We start from the raw sequence: 22903 nt of genomic DNA, 5'->3' as shown, positions 1-22903 counted from the left end.
CTGTGGAATGCAGGAGAGTGCTCACAACACGAAGAAGCACCAGTTAGAGGGTTAATTGGGCATTGTAAATTGTCCCATGACTGGGCTAAGGTTAAATCAGGGATTGATGGGCGATGTGGCTCAAAGGGCTGGAAGGGCCTATTCCACACTGTATCCCAATAAATCTAAAAAATAAATAAATAACCCGGTCTTCACCCCCTATCCTTAACCCTGCTTACCTTGTCTCTTTATTTTGTGGTTGGTGTCCAGTCTCGGAAGAATTGGAAGCAACTTTTGATTGTGATGAGTATATTATGGAAATAACCACCTGCTCTGCAATTAGCCTGGTGGTCCTTGTGTTGTGTGTGAAGGGCAGGAAAACAGAATATTTGCCAGTTTCCCATCTGCACTCAAACTGAAGACGACCTTGTGGATGTTATAGAAATAGCAAATCATTGCTGTGTCATCCCAGAAAAAGCACGTATATTGTGTTAAACAGACAAAGAACATGGAATATCGAACAGTGCCGCACAGGAAAAAATCCCTTCAGCACACGATGTAGTGAGGAGAGAGTTTTGGGATTTTTTCATTGGTATTCTTCACAGAGATTTATTGATTAATAATCCAATAAGAGAGATGTAGTTTTAAAAAAACGTATCTTTCAGAATTGTGGAATCCATGCCTGTGTGAAGCCTTGATGCGTGTCCAACAACGTCAAGGAAGCTGAGGGGGTTAGTCAGACGTGACTAAGAGATAGAATCTAATGTTGCTGCACAGGAAACAGTTGTTAAGTCTGTAGTGGAGCTGACTCGTGCTGATTTGCTCAAGTTATTTCTTGTGTTTGGCCACTTTTCTCCTGGTCAGTTTCTACTCCATTTAATATCTTTTTTTCTGAGCAGCTCAATAATTTACTTGCCTCTTTAAGTCTGTCATGCAGTCAGTTTGAGAATACATGTAATGTTTTGAGAATCGTATCAGATATTCACACAAAGCCTTTTCATATATTTAACTGCAGAAAGCCATAAGCACTCCGCTAGAAGCCTTAAAATGCTATAGTGTGGTGGGATATGTGACCTGCCACGTTTTAATGTTGACCATAGATTCTAGCAGCCTATCCAATATATGATCTGCCTGTGCAAATACTCTCACTAGAAGTAGGATTCTGTTGCTGTAGACACCGTTTTGTAATCCGGCTGCCTTGAGCACCATCTTTGTTGTAATAACCTACGATCTGCAATACCATCAGGAGAATGAAAAAGTAGGTGAAGTTTGTTACTCTGGGCACTGAAGTAATGCAGTAGTAAAAATCCTGAGGCAAAGTAGAAGTGTAACAGAAGAGCTGCCAAAATCAGGTACACTAAACAATGTCGATTGAAGCAACAGATGACATGAAGGTTGGTGCTGTTGTGGATAGTTTAGAAGTTTGTCATAGGTTGCAACAGGACATTGATAGGATGCAGAGCTGGACAGATAAGTGGTAGGTGGAGTTCAATTGAAAAAGTGTGAAGGGATTCACTTTGGAAGGTCAAACCTGAAGGCAGAATGCAGGATTCTTAGCAGTGTGGACGAACAGAGGGATCTTGGAGTTCACGTCCGTAGATCACTCAAAGTTGCTGCACAAGTTGATAGAGTGATTAAGAAAGTGAGTACTAAAGACCTGTGCTAATCAGTTGGTGTGTTCACTGATCCCTTTAAACGCTCGCTTCTGTAGTCTGAGGTAACCACCTGCTTCAAGCAGGCTTCAGTTATACTGGTGCCCAAGAAGAACATGGTAACCTGCCTCAATGACTATTGTCCAGTAGCATTTACATCCCCTGTGATGAAGAGCTTTGCGAGGTTGGTGATGAAACATGTCAACTCTTGCCTGTGGAGTGACTCAGAGCTGCTCCAGTTTGTTTATCCACACAACAGATCAACAGCAGATACCGTTTCATTGGCTCGTCTCTCAACCCTGGAACATCTGGTCAGTGAAGATACATACATCAGGATGCTCTTTGCTGACTACAGCTCTGCATTCAATACTATCACTCCCTCAAAACTAATCTTTAGCTCCAAGACCTAGGTCTCAATACTTCCTTGTGCAATTGGATCCTCAATTTTGTCACTTGCAGACACTGGTCAGTTCAGATTGGCAATATCTCCATCAGCATAGGTGCACCACAAGGCTGTGTGCTTAGCCCCCTGGTCTACTTGCTTTATACTTAAGAGTGTGAGGTTAACACAGCTCCAATGCCATATTTAAGTTTGCTGATGACACCACTGTTGTTGGCTGAATCAGAGGTGTAACAGATCAGCATATAGGAGGGAGATTGAAAATCTGGTGGTGCCTCTCACTCAAAGTCATAAAAACCAAAGTGTTTTGAGGAGGAAACCGGAGTCCATGAGGCAGACCTCATCAGAGGCAGAAGAGTGTTAGCAACTTTAAATTCCTCAATGTTATAATTTCCGACAATTTGTCCAGGGTCCTACACGTAACTGCCATTACAAGAAGTCATGTCAGTGCCTCTACTTTCTTAGAAGTTTGTGAAAGTTTGGCATGTCAACTAGAACTTCGACAAACTTCTATAGATGAGTGGTGGAAAGAATTCTGACTGGTTGTATCAAGGTCTAGTGTGGAAACACCAACACCCTTGAATGGAAAAGCCTACAAAAAGTAGTGGATGTGGCCCAGTCCATCACGGATAAAGCCCTCCCCACCATTGAGCACACTTACATAAAGTGTTGTCGCAGGACAGCAACATCCACCACTCTCTTTTCTCGTTGCTGCCATCAGGAAGGAGGTACAAGAGCTTCAGGTCCCACACCACTAGGAACAGTGAAGGCCAACAGGGCAAAGTTCAAAGTCAAAGTTTAAAGTTTAGAAAGTTATTTCCCTTCAACCATCAGGCTTTTGAACCAGAGGAGTAACTTAACTCATCCCAACTCTGAAATGGTTCCACAACCTAGGAACTCACTTTCAACAACTCTACAATTCTTGTTCTCAATATTTATTGACTATTTATTTATTATTATTATTTTGTTTTTCTTTCTCTTTTAGTCCCTTTTCACATTGGTTGTTTGTTCATCTTTGTGTGTGGTTTTCAATTGACTATATTTTGTTTATTTGTATTTACTGTGAATTCTCACAAGAAAATGAATCTCAGGGTTGTATATAATGACATCTATGTACTTTGATTTTGGACTTTGCTCTGTTGGCCTTCATTAGTTAGAGGGTTGAATTCAAGAGCAATGGTAATGTTGTAGCTCTATAAAGCTCTGGCTAACCCTTGTTTTCAGTTCTGGTTGCCTCATTATAGGAAGGATGGATAGAGCAGATTTACCAGGATGCTCTCTGGGTTAGAAGGCATGTTTTATGAGGATAAGCTACTGGCTTTTCTCTTTGGAGAGAGGGAGGATGAGAGGTGAATTGTGCGACATGTACACAATGATAGAGTGGACAGGCGAAGACTTTTTTCCCAGGGCGGAAATGGCAAATACAAGCAGTCTCTTCTTTAAGTTGTCTGGATAAATTATAGGAGTGGATGTCAAAAGTTTTCTTATTCGGAGAGTGGCTGGTGTGTAGAACGCCCTGCCAGGGGTGATGGTAAAGGCAGATACATTAGGGACATTTAAGGCACCCTTAGATAGGCAGATGGCTGAAAGCAGAATAGAGGGCTATGTGTGAGGGAAGGGTTGGATTAATCGTGGAGTAGGTTAAAGGGCCAGTCCAATATGGTGGGCTAAAGGGCCTGTACAGTGTTTTTTATGTTCTGTGTAAACCTTCAATAAAATTGGTTGTATATTTCATTGTTGTCAAAGTACATATGTTAAATGGTCTGGATATATTATATGAAAACTAAAAAGATTTATGCAATGTATTTCTAATGCTATGTAATTATCTTGTTTCTGTGTAGATTTTAAAGTGTTACACAAAATTAAATATTGTGATATATCACTCGTGACTCAAACACATGCATCCAAGGAATTCTCTGCACCTGATGTTTGTAAGCATATTACAGCAAACCCATTTATTGCAACAACACACACAAAGTGCCGGAGGAACTCAGCAAGTCAGGTAGCATCTATGGAGGGGAATAAACAGGTGATATTTCAGACCCATTTACAGCCAAGCTTTTTTTCAACTTTAAAATAAAAACAGAAGGTGTAGTAAATATTCAGCCAGTCAGACTGCGTCTGTGGGAAGGGAAACAGAGCTAATATTTAATCAACAGTGTGAATAATTACAACATCTTCTGTTTTAGTTTTACATTTCAGCAAGGCTTTTGAAAGCCATTCAGATACTCACATATTTAAAATTTCCATTTATATCTTTTACTCGTGCTTATTCAGGCTCTTTTCAGAAAAATACTTTCCAATATCATTTGGTAGAATTAATACTGAATAGCCAGAACTAAACAAATCTAAAAATGTAAAGTTGACCCTTATTTCCATTATCATTGTGTTAAAGACCATCTGAAGTAACTCAGGAATTAACAGATAGGCATAAACTCCTAATTATTATCGCTTGTTTGGAATTACTGAGTTATAAAGAAGTTACAAGTTATTAGATTTAAATGCTCATCTGATCGGTTACTTCTCAATGTCTCTTCACGTGGACATTTCACATTTGCTGGAAGTTGCCATTTCCATTTATGAATGCAAAAATCCTCAGCTTACTCAGAATTTTCTTCTTTCTGAGCACTTTTGTGAGCTTGTTCCACTGCAGGGCTTACAAGGAGTCCAGTGAGGGAATGCAAGGTTGCAACAAATAATCGGCACTACTTAGAAATCCACTCATTTTGATGGAATTTAAAGAATTAAGATAAAACTTTACAATTCTAAATTTTTGAGATAATTTTTTAAAATGTGTTTTAAGTTTCTTGTTCATTCTCCGATTTTTTTTCAGGTTTTTTAAATTTCTAAATTCCAGAAATACTTCATTCATAATTTTGATTGGGGCAAGGGAGACAATGCTTGTGATTAGATGTTCAGCAATTTTGTATTCTGTTTTCCCTTACCACATTTCCATATCACCAAGCAAGAAGACATACTCAGAAGCAAAAAACGTCTTTAAGTTTGGAACTAATTTTGTCTGGGAAATTCTGCAATTTAAATCACTGGTTCAGCTTTTGCTGATCTAATGTTCCAGTTTATGATGCAGGTATTTTGTATCTAATAACAGTGTACTAGTAGATGATAAAGAAACAAGTAACATAAAGACAAGTTAATTATGGATCTACTGAGGAGAGAGATTAAGGAGTCAGTTAATCTGTAATCTCGTACAGAGCAAAGTCTGAATCTCTCAATCTGATCAGAGTAGCAGGCAGCTGAGAAGCCAATGTCAGCACTTCACACAAGCACAGAACATCGAAATACCCCGACTGCACAAATTTAAATATTGAGGGGGATGAGTTAGATATTGCCAGACATCTAGTGAACAGACAAGACAATGCATAACAACTACTGTTTTGCTGCTATTAGTAAGTCGAGTTAGGTCAAACCCCCCACCCCAATCTCCCGCTTCATTTGAGAGACTATTTGCCTTTCTGCATTCTGGAAACTACATATCAAAGCCTAAAATTTGAAACTCTTCCACCAAACCTTAATCAGTAGATACAGCAGTGGAGGACTATGGCAACTAAAGTTCACCAACTGGGTGTGGGGGAGAAACATTTTTTTCTCTGCCAGTGAAGTGCAAGGTGTGGCTGTAAATGGAACATCAGCATTCTTTTCAGATGAGCAAAAAATATCTTCCTGGACCTCTGTTGTCAAAGGTGAATGTCAGCGATCCCATAACATGACACTGAAGAAAGACTAGAGAGTTATCCTTTGACTTGGACAATATTCATGCCTCGATTAACAGCAAAATAAACATGAATGTTATCATATAGTTCTATATACATTAGCTACCACGCTTCCCATTTTTGCTACATTCCAGTGCACCATTGGCTTTGTGTTATCTTGAAGTTCTTGGGGGTGTCGTGTAAATGTGAGTCCTTTCTCTGTTCAACATAATCACATCATTTTTCATAAATGATCATGGACATTGAGTATAGATCTTCAAATAATTTAGTCCAAATGATCGGTGGTGACTCTATTCTTTCACAAAATGATTTGTGAGGCTATAGTGTGAAACCTATCTTCCTTAATTACTGTATTGTATTCGGGGTGGAATTACTCATGTACAGTAGCCTAGCACAATGACCTTGGACATCTATTAGTTTCTTTTCAATGCATATACCCTGTAATTAATTCTCTTGAATAAACAACCCGAAGTATGGTACAGGAAGAGGGAATGCAGTTTTAATCATAAAACAGAGGCAGGGCTGATTATCTTACGTATTTTGCTGTATCCATGATTTGATAACTATCTATAACTATGATTTGTTATTATCTACGATTAGTAGCATCCAGAGTTTAACATTTATGTTTAACTGCTTAGCAGCTCAGCTGAGATAACAGACAGGTTTATCAGGCCCCAGAGAGTGCAATTATCATAAATCATGAAGCAAGCAAATCAGCCAAGGCTTAGTTTGAGAAGCAGCGGTTGGGAGCCATTTAAGACCAAGCAGGGTATCCATACAGTTAAACAAAAACATATCACCTTGCTTGCCACAACAGTAATCATGCAGTTTTGCAAGTAAAACAAGCACGCTTGAGCTAACATTTTAAATTTCAAGTAATGTACTAAACTAACTTGTGCACGTGCTAAGCTTTACTGTCTCCAAGGGCATGGGCAAAAACTCTACCAACACGTTTTTTCATGATTTTGCGGTTCCCTTCTCACCCATATTAATTCTGTATCTCTTGCTGAGTTATCCTTGGAAGTTTTTCTTCATTACACTTGGAAAAATGAAAGTCAGGAGAGAGAGGGCAATCAGTGAATATGAATGGAATATCTGGAGCATCTAAATAACGCTGGATCAAATATAACATCAACAAACTAAACATGATATAATACTGACTAATTGTACACACATTAACCAGCCAGAAAAATTGGAAGAGCAAACACAAGGAAATCTGCAGATGCTGGAAATTCAAACACAAAAAAATTGGAAGTAAGCTCAGGAAAGTATATAGATATATATATATATATATATATATCTATCTTTTTAAGGATTCACAAATTCATTGAACACCAGTTACTATATAGATACTGTTTACTTAAGTAAACATTAAGAAGTAATTACCTATAAACAATTTCTTGGGACTTCTCTTAGCTCAGTGGATGTAATTTTCTGCCCAACATACTATATATATCTGTTCTTAAATCATGAAAAAGCAGTTGTTACTTTTAAAGATTGAATCTCAGTCCCAGCTGTGGGATTTGTAACAATAGTCAAACTCCGGATATTTTCCAATGGAATATGATCTCTATGATCATTTAAAAAACCTCATTCCTGTACTTAAATATCTCCGTGGGCATGGCTCGCCTCCTCCGTTTCTACGTTCCTCAGATTTCAGTGTTTCTTAAATTTGTATTTCTTTGTGTTCCCCTAATTTTGTCGCTCCATTATTTCCTTCCGTAAAGCCCATTTTCAAGTAGCTTCTTATACTTTCACAACAATTAAAGACTGAGTTTGCAAAATCTGTGAAACCAGTTTGGTCAGAGAGCAGTTTGGTTGCAAACTTCCCGGCCCTGGTCGTGCACATTCCCTCATTCCTTCCAACCTTCTAGTTTACAGCACTCAAGTGAACAATCACCCATACTGGTAGTTTCTCACCACCTGGGACCACCCCCCCAATCCAAATAAACAAGATAATTGTACAATACATTCTGACTATTAGAAGAGGGCTCAGTAAATGTTCAATTACATTTATAATTTAACAATGCTTGCATAATTTTGATTTAATCTTTGCATTTTATAGATTTTATCTCTAGCCAAACGCTGATTGCTGGTTCATTTTATTTCAGCGAAGCAAACAAAAGAGTAGTGGACGGATGGCACGGACTAGAAGGGCCGAGGTGGCCTGTTTCCGTGCTGTAATTGTTATATAGATTTTAGGACCCCAAGGCTGCCTGGGCTGTGGGATTTATCGTATATACCCCAGCCCTTAACACCATGCAGAAAATTAAAATGGGGTATCTACTTGCACGGTTCCTATTTTTCTCAGTTCATTTCCCTAACTTCTCAATGGCTTAGACTCCAAGGCTAACACAGGTGAGGCGGGCACCCATGCGTGTCTTTCAGAGCCTTGCATAATCAACACCTGAGCATTCTGCTTGATAACGTGAGGGGTGGGGGAGGTATGAGTGTGTTTGTTGCATTGATATTTTACTGTTAATGCGTGTAGTTAATAACTGTTAACTACTGCTCGCTATATTGATAGCCCCAGATGTTTAGTTTATTTTTGCTTCTTTGTTACACTCTACCTGTGCTTATCTGTGACTGCTTAACTTTGGAGTGTGCATATTTATTACTCATATAAAATTCCAGGAAGCATTCAATGAAAATCCCTCAAAAAATCTTCAGAATTTCACGTCCAAGAATTTGAGGGGAAATTGGTTGAACAGCAAGGAGTAGCAATATAACCAATAATCAGACAGGTTCTTACGTTAATAGTGGTGATCCTGTACTGGATCACAGTTACTGATCACATCTACAGTGACCTTGGTGATGGGATTGGAGGCCACATATCAAAGCACAAGTGGCCCTTCGGACAGTGTAGATGCAGTGCCTAAATTATAGAGATATAAATATTTTAAAAGCAATGGCAAAACTGATAAATAGGATTTCATTGTTGTTGAGTATGAGATGTATTCACATACAAAATAGAAGTGTGGACTTACATTGCCACGTCTCACTTCTTCTAACACCATGACATCCCAGAACGGCTCAGTGGCAGAGTAGAAAATCAAAAATGGAAAGGTAGTTAATTGTGGAAATCAAAGAGACTAGACAGCAAATGAAACTTATCTACTTAATAAAGCAACTGATCTTAAATTAACCTTGAGGAGGCAAAAGTGAAGTGAGTTAAACAGTCGCAAATTCATTCTGAAAGTATTTGCACTTCTATTTTTCCTTAAATACCTGCATTTGTAATTAGGCTATGAAGGCAGGTCACTCAAGACATTCCCAAGTTTGAATGCTTGGGTCCTAGAAGTTGCAAAATTAGATTGCAATATCTTCACTAAGCTGTTTTCCCTCAGCCTGAATTCCTATTCCACAGCAGTCATTAATAGATCCCTGATTTCTGCTGAGGATGCAGTGCCTCTCAACAGCAGTCCAGAGGGAATCAAAACTCTGCAGAAGCAATTGAAGATAATAAACTGCGACACTGCTCAAACTGTAACAGAGAAAATCCCTACAATTTACAGATGCCTTCTAAAGGCATCATTATCACATTTAATTAAGCTGTAAAAAGCAGAACACGATAGTCTTGAAGCATTTGATTTGGACAGAAGAGCTGATGGGTCAAAACTAACAAAAGGTCTTCAACCTGAAACCTTGCCACTATTTCGCTTCTTCCCCAGATGCTGACTAATGTACAAGTTCTGTGTTGGTAGAATGCAAATATAAAACAGCTCACTGTAGATTGCAGCTGACAGAACTGCTCTACCTTCTGCTACATTGATGGAGTATAAAATTTCTTCATGTTACAGCTGTGTTAGGAGAATGAATCTTGGTTTGGATATGTGAGCTTACTCCATGCAGGGTCAGGTCTCTTTTATAGATGAACAGCACCTCTTAGTGGCTGTAGTGATCAAGCATGATCTATTAAAACCAATTCTAACCAAAGAATGAAACACACACAAAATATTAGAAGAACTCAGCAGGCATTCAATTTTGTAGAGCATATATCCTAAAACAATTCACACAACAAATTGAAATCAGGAGTCTTAGGAGTTTTTTGAGAAAAGTATTTTTCTTATTTTAATGCAATGCTTTTAAACTTGGTCCTTTTGAGCTAGCTTTTCTATTTATCAATCTCTATTGTGAATATACTCAGGGACTGAGCCCAAGCGGTCCACCAAGGCCGAGAATTTCAAAAATTTGCTGCCTATTGAAGCAATTTCTTCTTGCACCGAAATGGCTAAGCTGTTATTCTGAGACTGTGGGTCGCCCCACTTTCTCAGCTGGGGGAAAGCACCCTTCCCACATCCATCCTGTTGAGCCCTGTAAAAGAATTTTAAAGTTTCACTGAGATTTTCACTCATTATTCTAAACTCTAGAAATAACAGGCTTAGTTCAAAGTATTTTATAATTAATTATTTGGAAATCTAGTTTCTTAGTCTATTGTGTGCAATGTTGAGGTTTTATTTAATGCTGGTTATTGTATTTGGATGGAGGAATATTGTCAAATACAGTGGAGGAATTTGCTGCTCCTTAACGAGTGTTTTGAGACATTTTCTGACTTCATAGAACTTTAAATATTAAATTAAGGCTCCATCACTCTTTTCCAAAGGATGGTAAAAATCACTATCTGAAATATTCAACATGCATAAATTATTTATTTGTCCGAAGTGGAAATGAGCATCATCCAGATACGTTCATATCGGCAGAATTTAAGAATGTGTGAAGTGTGCCTGCTGAACTTAATGTGCTTTTCTTTAGTGGTGTCTTCCATCAAGTACCAAAATTGAAAAATTCTGGTAATTTCAGTGATAAGATCCAGACTAATGTCATTTCTTCATGTGTTCATTAATCAGAACTGTGGTTTTATTTCTCTGTAATTGTAACACTGTTATTTTCTAGTCCATTGTACTACCTGGTACACTGATGATGTGAGATGATCTGTATGAAGAACATGCAAAACTACGTTTTTCAAAGTTCCTCTGTACATGTGACAAAAATAAACTAATTATTCAAATAAGAATGAGGTTCCCCTGTCTAAGCTGAACAATCAGAAACTGTTAGGTAATTTCTATATTCTACTCTAGTCACACCTCATTTAACTGTGAAGCATTTATTTTAATGTCAAGTCACTAGGAAATTCCTTTACTCTGAGGTCTGAATTGATGTATTATATAATACACCAAACTGCTGTGATTGTGCTTGTACTTTTTGATAGTATTACAGTCATGAACAGCAGTGATGTGAGAAACTTCATCAAATTCCAAAATCAGCTGTGGGGCAACAGGGCATCCGATCACATTTACTGTACTTAAAATGCCTCAAGCAAAGGATGAGCACAGATCTAAAAAAAACCTTACATTTTTGCAGATTATTTTAGTTTTGCATTATTTGAATTGAAATCATAGAAGAAATTTAGACAACGGCACCACAGCGGCACTCTGCTAAATGCCATGTTTCAGGCAAGTCCTATCCTCATTATATCTGTGCTTTCATTTGCCTTTAAAAATATTTTTTTGTTTGCTTCCCATGCCTTCCCCTGTACTTAGAGATTGTCCGAGCGATGACGCATGTGATAAACCAGGGAATGGCCATGTACTGGGGTACATCCCGTTGGAGTGCCATGGAGATTATGGTATGCATCTTTAAATGCTTGGAGATGGAAATCAAGTACGCAATACACACTTCTGGTGATGAAAATAATCACCTGAAATTTCAGAAAAATAGCATTTAATCATAAGTAGTGCTCAACCTAGAAACAAAATTACAGTGTATATTTTTTAAAGTCCTGTAATGTTTACAGTGTGTGAAAATACAGTACATATTTTGGAATATTGTGATCTGAGCAGTTTTTGACAGAAATTCTCCCGAAACCTAAAGGAATTTTAGACAGCATGTTAATAATTATTTTCTGATCATACCAATGTTATTTCAAAGCCTTGGTCTTTTTATCAGACGAAAAGTCTGTCTGTCATAATTAACTACTTAAATGAGCTCTATTGCTTATTATTAGGCATCAAAAAGCATCCAAAAGTTGCTAATTCTCTGTCACTTCACTTCATTGGCTAATTTGATATGATAAAATCAAAAAGGTGTCTGTCAAATGATCTTTCCTGATTATCAATAATCTCTAGAATAAAACTAATTGAGATCCTGAACTGCAGAACAAAAGTATGCTGGGAAAATAAGACATAAATTTGGCAACTTATAATGATGGCTTATTAGTTTCATTGGTGACTGACCATGGATTTATTTCCAATATTTTTTGCTCATTAAGTATAGTCCAGTAAATGAGTTTATAAATAAATAATTTCAAGCAAATGTTTACAAGTTAAATACAGATTCTGGTATTTCATTCTTCCTTCCAGCTCTCGTACTTCTGCTTTTGTAAGTTGTGCACTAACAAAGCTAACTCTTCATCCATTTCATCAGGTATTGTTAGAGCCCACCTCAAAAAGTGTTTCTTACTGATTTTTGTCTATTCTCCAGGAGGCCTATTCAGTGGCAAGGCAATTTAATTTGATCCCTCCCGTCTGTGAGCAAGCAGAATATCATATTTTTCAAAGAGAAAAGATTGAAGTCCAGCTCCCTGAGCTTTATCACAAAATTGGTGAGTACTGTGTTTACATTGAAGTTCGTGCAGTGGTCTAGCCGACATTCAGTTTCAGGATGTATACTAATGTTTGAAATAAAGATATATTTACATTATATTGTAATGTATATCAGAATATTCATGATGAAATACTTATTGTCCAATGAAATGCATTGTCACTATGAGAAGTAAAATTCTACAAAGAGCAGTGGGATTATTGATCATTTCATCTGTTTTTAATGATGCTGGTTAGCACACTGCAATCTTTAACATCACCTGAAATGCTAGAATAGACCCGAGCACTGCTAAAATATCTCTTACAAACATCAATATGACACAGCAACTTATATGCACACCACTTCACTGGAGCATTCACCACTGTCAAATATTCGAGCTCTGCAACAGCATTTGAATCAACAACCTCCTGTCTCAGGCAAGTCACCAACGAAGACAAGCTGGCACATTACCCAATTTGTTAACCTGATTTTGAGAGCACTAATTTCCCATTCGTTTTCACCTAATCCAATATTCTGAAATGGCAGTTCATTTATATCTTTAGTTAAATCAGTGTCAGTCACATTGCACATTTTTTACAGAAATAAGGTATTGACTCATCCAAACCTGATTAATATAAGTCGTACTGTCATGCAATGCATTTTGCACATTTAATTGAATCCTTTTCCCCCAAAGAAATTGGCCAGAAGGGTAAAAAAAATTAAACTGTGTTTGTTCAAAGCTCAGTTCAGGAATATTGAGTCACAGATCTAATATTTCAGAGATTGCCTATTCTGGTCTTGTGGGATTCATTTTAAAATTATAAAACAGAGTAACTTGAATGAAATTCATCTCATACAGCTATTTTCCTCATGGTGAATGACCTGAAGTATCTAATGACCCTCAAGCTGCCTGCGCTCTTCTGTTACCTGCCTTTCAAACCTCAGGAGTGGGATCCTGTGTTTTCTGCAGATCAAAACTAATTTGCCCAGCTACAGAATTTCCTTGTCAGCTGGTTAAGCCTGCCCTCGGGCAATCGAACATCCCTGATTTGCATTAACTTTCCAAATACTATCAAAAGAGGTTATAGATTCTGAAACCTGGAACTCCAACATGGTCCTAAACAAGTACATCTTCCCCTCTTTATCACACCTCTCTGCAGGGATTCATCAATGTGATCCTATCATCAGTTTCACCCTCTCTCTTCCCACCCCACTCCCCAGTCCGGTTTTTGCCATTTCCATTTCTACGTTGGGGTCATATGCAAAATAATAGAGCCACATAACAATATGTCACATTCTGCTTGGATAACTTACAAACCAAATTGCATGAACATTTTCAGATATGTCACACCCCGCCCCACCACACCAGTGCTCTCCCCAAACTGACTTCCAGATAGGTTTTTCTCCCTTGGTACACCTTTCCTATCCCCTACCATGTTCCATCTGCCCTATCATTATCCTTCCAACTAGATTGAAGTATTTTAAATCAAGAGGCATAGACAGGGTAGACAGAACCTTCTTCCTCAGGGTGCAAAAGTCAAATATTAGAGGGCATTGCTTTAAGGTGATTAGGGGATGTTTAAAGAAGATGTGAGAGGGTGATTTATTTATTTTACATGAAAATTGGGAGTGCTTGGAACAAGTTGCTGGGAGGACTGCTGGAAGCAGACACAATAGTGACATTTAAGAGGTTATGCTGCACTGTTCTACGTTCAGTCCACTTGAAATGTCAGCAAACTCTTTTGACTCCTTATGCCGAGTTATTCCAGTGCTTTTTTTTATTGCAAATATTACATTTTTATTAAAAAATTGGCAAAAATACCAGAAAAGTTGTAATACATTTAAAGAAAGTTAAGGCTTTTATTAAGTAGTGACTTGCCTTGAATTTGCCTTCTCCCACTATCTGATTTTCTCCATGGTACTTCGTGGAGCAGTTGGGGAAGTTCAGTTGGCAGATTTGCCAGCCTAACCATTGGGAAATTTGCAGATATGTTATGTCTCCTTAGGGACTCCACGAGTAACTCAAAGGCAGAGTGCAGTTATCAAGTCAGTGGAAGTCAGCTGACTGGAAGTTTGGTTCTTCTGACTTCACTTGGCAGTCTTGAATGTGCACCCAGTTGTGCGGATAAAGACCGACAGCTGTGAGCAGATTGAGGGGGATGAGGGCCACATCTCTGCTGCATTTCAGAGGTTGTTAAATATCTTACGTGCCTGTGCAAGGCACAGCAGACATTCCCACTCTGGAAAGAAGATTCTGATTACCTACCCTATCATTTCCTTTTTAAAATTCAGTCATTGTGATGAAAAGTACAAAATTGATATTAAAATTGAAGGGAAAACAGATCACTGGAGCATAAATGGTTTGGATGAAACATTTTCAGAAGTATTTATTAAGGACACAAATAATTAACTCCATTGAAACATAAGAAATGAAATACAGCACATAGCCTATAACTAGGAGTTAGTGATTTTTTTGGCCAATGTGGAATAACCTATTGAACTTTCATTAGGATATAGTTCATTGACTGAGACACTAAACAAAGTTTCACACTGGTGGGAATATACTATTGTCAGCCAATGAATTGATGATTAGTTTTATGTTCACAATTAGCAGCACTTAGAAGTTTGATATGAACTTGGAACTATGAATTGATCCAGAGGCCGTGCTTTACTTATCTATTGAGATACCGCACAGAACAGGCCCTTCCAGCTATGCCACGCGGCAATCCCCAAACTTAATCCTAGCCTAATCACAGGGCAATTTACACTGACTAACTAACCTACCACTCGGTACACCTTTGGAATGTGGGAGGAAACCCACACGGTCACAGAGAGAATGTACACATACCTCACAGGCAGTCAGGGGAATTGAACCCAGGATGCCTGTACTGTAAAGTGTTGTGCTAACCACCACACTAAATCGAAGTGTTGAGTACAGGAGTAGGGGTGTTATGCTGAAGCTGGAGCATTGTGTGCAGTTCTGGTCATCTACCTACAGAAGAACATTTAAAAAAGAGTACAGTACCCTGGTTGCTCTCTGCTACAAAGTATTTAATTCCAAATGCAATGTCAGCAGTTTGAATAGTGCAAGTTTTGTTAATCTTATTTAAAAATGAGCCTTGCACGTTTTAAGAATGGAATACCAGAATTCTGATTCTGAACAAACTATTAGTGGATATTGGCTTTGGGCTTTGACAATGAATGTCTTCCTGTAGACCATATATGTCAAACTCAAGGCCCGCAGGCCAAATCCGGCCCACGGTGGAATTATCTTTGGCCCGCGAGATAATATCTAATTACTATTAAAGCTGGCCCCAGTAATCGAAGCGCCTATGGCGTATGATATGGCTAATGCTGAGTTTATTCAGGTACCAGGTTTTCAGGGTTTTTAGTGTTTATTCGGCAGTCTTCTTCATAAGAAACGGAATTTGTAAAGTGAAACACTTTGTAGTTATAGCAGAGACTGAGACACATGAGAGCAGGCTGAAAAAGCAGAGGCAACGAAAGCTGCGTTCGCACGCGTCCGACTGATCCGGCCTGCATGAAGCTGCATTTTGCTCAATCCGGCCCGTGACCTAAAATGAGTTTGACACCCCTGCGTGTAGACATAAGAATCATTCCAGTTTTAATTAATACTTTGACACTCACCAGTCTGTGTATCTGAAGATAGTGCAGCCATTCCATTACCACTGGAATGTGCTGCTCAGCATCTATTCAATTCCATTTATTATCTTCCTGTAGGAATTGGGGCAATGACGTGGTCTCCACTTGCCTGTGGAATCATTAGTGGGAAGTATGATATTGGAGTACCCGATAGTTCACGTGCTTCTTTAAAGGTAAAACAAATCATGAATTTTTGTATTCTTTTTGGAGAAACAGAATGTTATGGCTTTGTCTTGCTTTGCTAGAAACAAGGTTATGACATACAAACCCGTTGAGTCAGTACAAGCTCTGCAAGAGCAATCCATCTGGTCCCCATAGCCCTGCGACATTTTCCTTTGAGATACATTTCCAGCTTCCTTTAGGATATGACTGAATCTGCCTCTAGATGTGCCCCCTTCTAGATGTGCATTCCACACCCTGATGTCCTTTTTGATTCTTTCTTCTCTGAGAAATCATTACACTTTTCTTAAAGTGTGGTTCTTAAAACCAGAAGCACTAATCCTTTGATGGACTTATTTTTAATGCTTTATTGCCACTTCATAAATTTATATATTTAGGTAACAATATTATACAACCTGAGAAAGCGATGATGTAATCGAAGGTAGGGGGCAATTAAGAGTCCAAAAACACAGACTCCTGCAAACATTAGATACGCTTCTGTAGAACTGTAAAATCAGAGGTAGTTTCGAAAACCACTGCTGTCTACAATGTGCACCATGACAAACTCTTACACTATGACACATGATATACACAGTGCATGCCGTGGACTAAATACACTAATAGGACATAATTAAACAAGATTGAAATCTTGTTGCTTGGAAATGAGAAAATGATAGATTGTATAAAATGCATTGCTCAGTATTAGGTGAGTTTAAAATCAGTATTTTGTAAGAATCTACAAAAGCTTAAAAATATTACTTTCTACATTTGTCAAGTATTAGTTCTATGGGACATTGCAATCTAAAAATTGGCATCTCACAGATAACAAAATACAAGTATAGATACTTAAAAGGTATTTACAGTACTTTCAGTTTGCTCTGTCACATTCTGAGGAAGTACCGAAGTGGATTATCCCAAGTGCATTAAAATAAATTATAAACTATTTAAGAATGCTGAATGTAACAAGTTACAACAGATTTTCCTGACTTTAGTGTTACCAGTGGTTGAAGGACAAAATTATCAGCGAGGAAGGAAGGAGACAACAGGCTAAGCTGAAGGATCTCAGTCCGATTGTGGAACGTCTGAGCTGCACTCTGCCTCAGTTAGCAATAGGTGAGAACAGTTTTAAGAGATCCATAAGTAATGTGCCTCCGAAATTTTATTTCTTTGATACTTTAAATTTTTTTAAAAGAGTAAATTTGAACTAGCTGACTTTAAGTAAATCTCCACTAACTTATTTGACTCGAAAAACTGTCTTCTTGTAGCCATTACTAATTGATCACATTGGCGTGGACCTTCTGTCTGTCTAACTGGGTCAACTCTGACCATTTTGGGGATTTTATGTCGGGGTTTTAATTAAATCTTGTTACAGATTATTTCTCTGTTTAAAAGAGGCTTTAGGAGAAAAGCTAGCTACCAATCTAACAGTTTGAATAGCTCCCTTCAAATTTAGTGCTGAAACTAGGAATGGGATTGAATCAACTCTGTACTTTGTGGAGGCTGGCACATAAGAGTTCACATGCAGCAAACAGAATTGCTTCCCTAGAGTGGTACCTGGTTAGCCAGCAGCTAGTCTCGAGCAAAAGATCACAATGAACAGGGAACAAATTGATGGCAATGAATTGCTTTGGATAACAATATAGATGCAAAATGAATGGGAACAGTGAAAAAAGAATGAGGCCAAATATTTGGGTGGAAATAGAAAAGCCCTTTAGGTAAGAGACCAGTTTACTAGCATTGAAAAGGAGGTTTATACCAGATTGGCCAGGAAATTAATTGTTGGGCACAGAAGTGCAAGGATTACAGGAAAACATCTCCCTAAAGGTGTAGGTAGTCTTGATTCTAAGTGGTATGTCGTGAACACAAAAGATTCTACAGATGCTGGAAATCTCAAGCAACACACACAAAATGCTGGAGGAACTCACCATGTCAAACAACGTCTATGGAAATTGATAAGCAGTTGATGTTTCATGCCAAGACACTTCTTTAGGATTGGAAAGGAAAGGAGTAGATGTCAGAATAAAAAACATGGGTGATGGGATGGAGGACTAGCTAGAAGGCGATAGGTGAAGCTAGGTGGGTGGGAAAGGTTAAAGGCTGAAGAAGAAATGTGATAGGAGAGGAGACTGGATTGTGGGAAAAAGGGAAGGAGGGGCACCAGGGGAGGTGATAGGCAGGTGAGAAGAGGTAAGAGGCCAGAGAGGGAAGGGGGAGGGAAATAAAATTACCGGAACAATTTTCAAGTAGCATCAATTGCATGTATTTATATTCAAAGAGCAGTGATTTTTGACACTGATGGTTGGCAAGAAATAAGCAGGAAGACAATTCAGAACTCTTTTTCTCACTGCAGTTTCAAGCATTCAGGCCTGTAGGTACCAAAAATGGCTGGGAGTGAAGATTAAATGATTTCAATATTTCAACAAGTTAGGAACTACAAAGAATTTGAAGGTATCAACATTCATCTTGAATGTTACAATGAAAATAAAGATTTATAGGATGCATTGCATGAAGGCAGTCCATTTTCTGCACTAGGTGTCTATGCTGATTTTGTTCATTTACAGTCAATCAAAAGAACACAGCAGCAGACACAAGGATTAATTTCTGATAAATATTAGGAACTAATGCACAATTTTATAGTACTGCAGAGGTATTGGTAATTTCTATTTTGTTTTGTGTTTTTAAATACAGAATTTAAATTTTAGTTAAATGGTAAGTTTTTTCATATACACACACACACACCTTTAACTATTTCCATGAAACCTCAACTATTTGATGCAGCTGCTTAATTGGGCCAAAATGTACTGGTCCCGATGTGTCCCAGTTAACCAGAATGCACTGTATTCCTTAATTAAAACATATAGTGTCAGCAGAAAAGAAAACAAGGTGCTGGAAACATTCCAGAGGTTGGGAAATGGTGTATAAAGAGAAACAGAAAATTCAAAGATAAGGCTCTCTATTGAGGAATGCACAAATACTTTGAATCAAAGTTTCACATTGCAGGCCTTTTGTCAGAAGTTTGCAGAAAAATTGTATTCTATTCTTAATTTAGCACTTCTTTTCTACTTTCAGCTTGGTGTCTACGTACAGAGGGTGTCAGTTCAGTCCTCTTAGGAGCCTCCAATGCACAGCAGCTTACAGAAAACCTAGGTGCCATACAGGCAAGTGATTATTAAAGGCATCAGCTAATTGATTCATTGCTGTATCATGTTTCTATCAATGGAATTTATCACATTCACAATAAACTGCAGGAGGAAAGATAATCACATTATGAACCCTCTAGAAATACTTCCTTACACCACTAGAAATACTAAAGGTTAATACAGGTTTCTGCACAGGTCACAGGAATGAGTTGTTCTATTAAAAATTTTATACAAAATAGCATGCTGTTTTGTTACATTTTGCCTCCTCATGCTGAAGATTAGTTCAGTAAAGCTCCAATTGTTATTAATTAGAAATTATTCAAATTGGAGTAACTTGACACTAAATTCCCTGTGCCATTTTTGACTATTTATCTGTATACAAATATAGCCTGTAACAATTGCGAGGTAGATATTGTAACTGCTATACATCTATTGCAAGCTGTAAATTTATTTTTTTTAAATTGTCTGTGTGTGAGTTTTAAAGAAGTCCCTAGAAATTGGGAGTCAACACAGTGGTCAACTGGCCACATCCTGCACTGTAACTATTCTATGATTCAAGCATCCTGTGATTCTGAACACAATATTTTCCGTACTGTAAGCCATTCCTCCTTTTCACTTCCAATACTCCTGCTTTACCCGTCTGAACATATTGTCGCACGTCCAATGAGATTACCAACCTACTACAATAAGTCATCTCTAATGAGTCCGAGCCACACCATCTCTCTATCTATATTGGCAGGTAAAAGGAAAGCTATGTCTTGCAATTTACTGTTTTCTCAAATCAAAATTCATCACTGTTCCTGCTTTAATGGAAAGGGCTATAAATGATTTAATATTAATTTTAAAAAGCAAATGTAGAGTAAATTACATAACAAACTGCTTCAGTTCAGTCTATGCAAAGCTGATGAATGCCCAGTACTGAATATGGAACACCAATACAAATATTAAGTGAAATTCCTGTTATGGCAGCTAGACTCATACTGAATTATTTTGTGTAAAAACTTTTCATTGATTATTCTTCCTGCACCCATTTGCATTCATCAGTACGTACCCTTGCCTAGGACCTTGAATCAGTCACACCAATCTGTCACTGAATTGAGACATTAAACAAAGCCCTGTCAGTCCAGTAAAGCGGATGTAAACAATATTGTTAGAGTCCTGGCTGAGATTTAATCAATGATAAAAATATTTCCTCTGTATCACAGATTATTTAGGGACTTTGCAAACCAGGAAGCTAATTTGCACACAGCAATGAAATAATGTTTATGTACTCTAGAATGTTTTTGTACTGTGAAAAGCTGTAAGAGGATTCAATTCTTTCCCGACTATAGTCCATATCAAAGTAAATGTCAACTACTTTTCAAGCATTCTATCCTTAGTATTTGATTGACCTGCTTTGAATCTTTTTTCTAGGTACTCTCAAAGTTGACAACACAGACTGTGACTGAGATTGATACTATACTGGGCAACAAACCATACAGCAAGAAGGACTATAGATCCTAACTTAAAGAAGCATGACATTGACTGGGAATGCATGATGAAAGTGGTACTCTTTACTTGCTGAACCACTGTCTGGTTAATGTGAATTTAAAGCTGTTCCCTGCTGAATTCCCACAGGTGCATGCCGATGCCCCGAGAGAGTGTGTCCTTACTGAGAAGCACATTCCTGGGTTATTAAGGTGGTTCCTGAAGTTTATTAATCAGCAAAACTGAGCTCTACTTTTATCTCTTTGCATTATGAAAAAAATTAGATCATGCAAGTTCATAGCTTGTGTATCGTTGAACTACTAATTCTGGTAAAGCTTAAGTAAGTATTCTTTTTCCTCCCTTCTAAACCTCGTCCTGCAATAGGATCAGTCATATACATTTCCTTGCTTGCACTGAGCTGGAACTTTAGTGACTTTCTTAGAACAGGAGGCTAAGTGTGCTTACATCAATGAATTCACATCCAGTGATGGACGTTGCATACCTTATTTTGCATTGTAAAATATGCTGAAAGTCAATGCTTGTTTTAACTTGTTCTTAATTGGGTACTATCTGTAATAATCAAAGGTTAACTTGCATTGTAACTATATTGCATTCACTTGTAGTATACTGTATGAACTTCTCAACTAAACTCTTCGATACCTTCTTCAGAATGGAAGTTTATTTAAGAAAGCTCCACAAAGCTTATGTTGTATAAATGTCTAGTTTTTAATTCTTTCATTGAAATCAGGAGTGAGAAAAGGAAATAAATATATATAGACTGACTGTGACACTAGTGACCCCAGAAATGCTGAACTGGGATCTTAAGCTTTACCATGCCTGTTGGATTTTAATAAAGAGCGCTATGTAAAAAGTACTGTTAAGAGACATTACATATTTGAGGCAGAAAGTTAGCAACATGGATAAGGTGAGTGGGCCAGTTAAAAGAGCCAAGTTACACACAATGGAATCAAGGCAGACTAATTAATGGTATAAGTACACTATAATTAAAAAAACACTAATAAATTAGGTAGAAAATGTACTTGAAAAGCCTTCATTGTGAGAGGGGGTGAAGTAGAAAAGAGTGAAGCAACACTTCAGTTGTACATAACGTAAAACAGATTGTTATGTTCGGTTTTGACAATGCACCTCAGGAAGTAGATTTGGCCCCGAGCAGGTACAATGCTATTTTCTTTGCTGGCAAAGATCCTTTATACATCTTTTTTTTTTTTTTTTTTTTTAAAGCCACCAGTGTTGATTTTCGTCCCCTTAAAGGCTGTGGATACTTAAAGTCAATGTTTCTTTAAAATCAATTCAAAAGTGTTTGGCCACGGTAACTTGCCATGGAAATCCAGAGGTAGAAATCAGCCATGATAAACTGAATGGTAGAACAGGATCATTGGGAAAATAAAACCCCCTCTCCTGTTAACAGATTTTTAAAATCTAATATAAATCGATTAAAATCTGTGAAACAAAGTAGTTTAAGGATAATTAGTGTTCATCCTTAATTTTTTTGAAACAAACACAATACATACCAGAGTACCTACTATGCACTCAGATTAATTAACAGATTTCATTTGATGTTCATATATCTTTACTTTGATGCTTACAAAATGACTTGCAGTAGATTAAAACTTGTATATACAAAAAAGCTTGATTAGATACAGGTGTACTATCGGATAATTGGTTCCATCAAACTGTACAATGCTTTTGTTTCTTTTGATGATTTGTTGCATTATAATTGATAAATCCAATAGATTTATAATAGCAATCTAATTGAATTGCCTGGAGTTATTAGATGATATTGCATATCTTTGGACTTTGATTTGGGTTATACAACTGTAGTTAATGCCTGTGTTCTTTTAGGGTGCAACATCTCAGGAATAAATGCTTTTTTTTGTTCAATGGTTTTCAGACAATGTAGAAGTGAATTTTAATGGAATGTATTATTATTTGTGCATGACAAAATCCAATCCAAACAAATAAAAATGTTGAACTTATTTTAGTCACTGATTGGGGATTTAGTGCAATACAAATGACAGTATTATAATCACAAACAAGATCACTGAAGATGCTGGAAATCCAAGTAGCACACAAAATGCTGGAGGAACTCTGTAGGCCAGGCACCATCTATGG

At 37.6% G+C, this 22903-nt stretch overlaps 1 protein-coding gene across 3 annotated transcripts in view; it reads left to right on the top strand.

Annotated features, from left to right (window-relative positions):
* The window catches only part of kcnab1a (potassium voltage-gated channel subfamily A regulatory beta subunit 1a), a 353998-nt gene extending 331326 nt beyond the window's left edge, over positions 1 to 22672 (top strand). For all 3 annotated transcript variants that reach the window (XM_073041060.1, XM_073041058.1, XM_073041059.1), the window contains exons 9-14: positions 11303 to 11388; positions 12243 to 12363; positions 16083 to 16177; positions 17156 to 17276; positions 19233 to 19321; positions 20717 to 22672. In XM_073041060.1, coding sequence (XP_072897161.1) covers positions 11303 to 11388; positions 12243 to 12363; positions 16083 to 16177; positions 17156 to 17276; positions 19233 to 19321; positions 20717 to 20806 — 602 coding nt within the window. In that variant the 3' untranslated portion in view covers positions 20807 to 22672. The remainder of the gene's footprint in view (positions 1 to 11302; positions 11389 to 12242; positions 12364 to 16082; positions 16178 to 17155; positions 17277 to 19232; positions 19322 to 20716) is intronic.
* Positions 22673 to 22903: the final 231 nt, after the last annotated feature.

This window comes from Hemitrygon akajei, chromosome 3, assembly GCF_048418815.1.
Source record: "Hemitrygon akajei chromosome 3, sHemAka1.3, whole genome shotgun sequence".
NCBI lineage: Eukaryota > Metazoa > Chordata > Chondrichthyes > Myliobatiformes > Dasyatidae > Hemitrygon > Hemitrygon akajei.
Note: the sequence above shows the minus strand (reverse complement) of the source record. Positions and strands in the feature narration are given on the sequence as shown.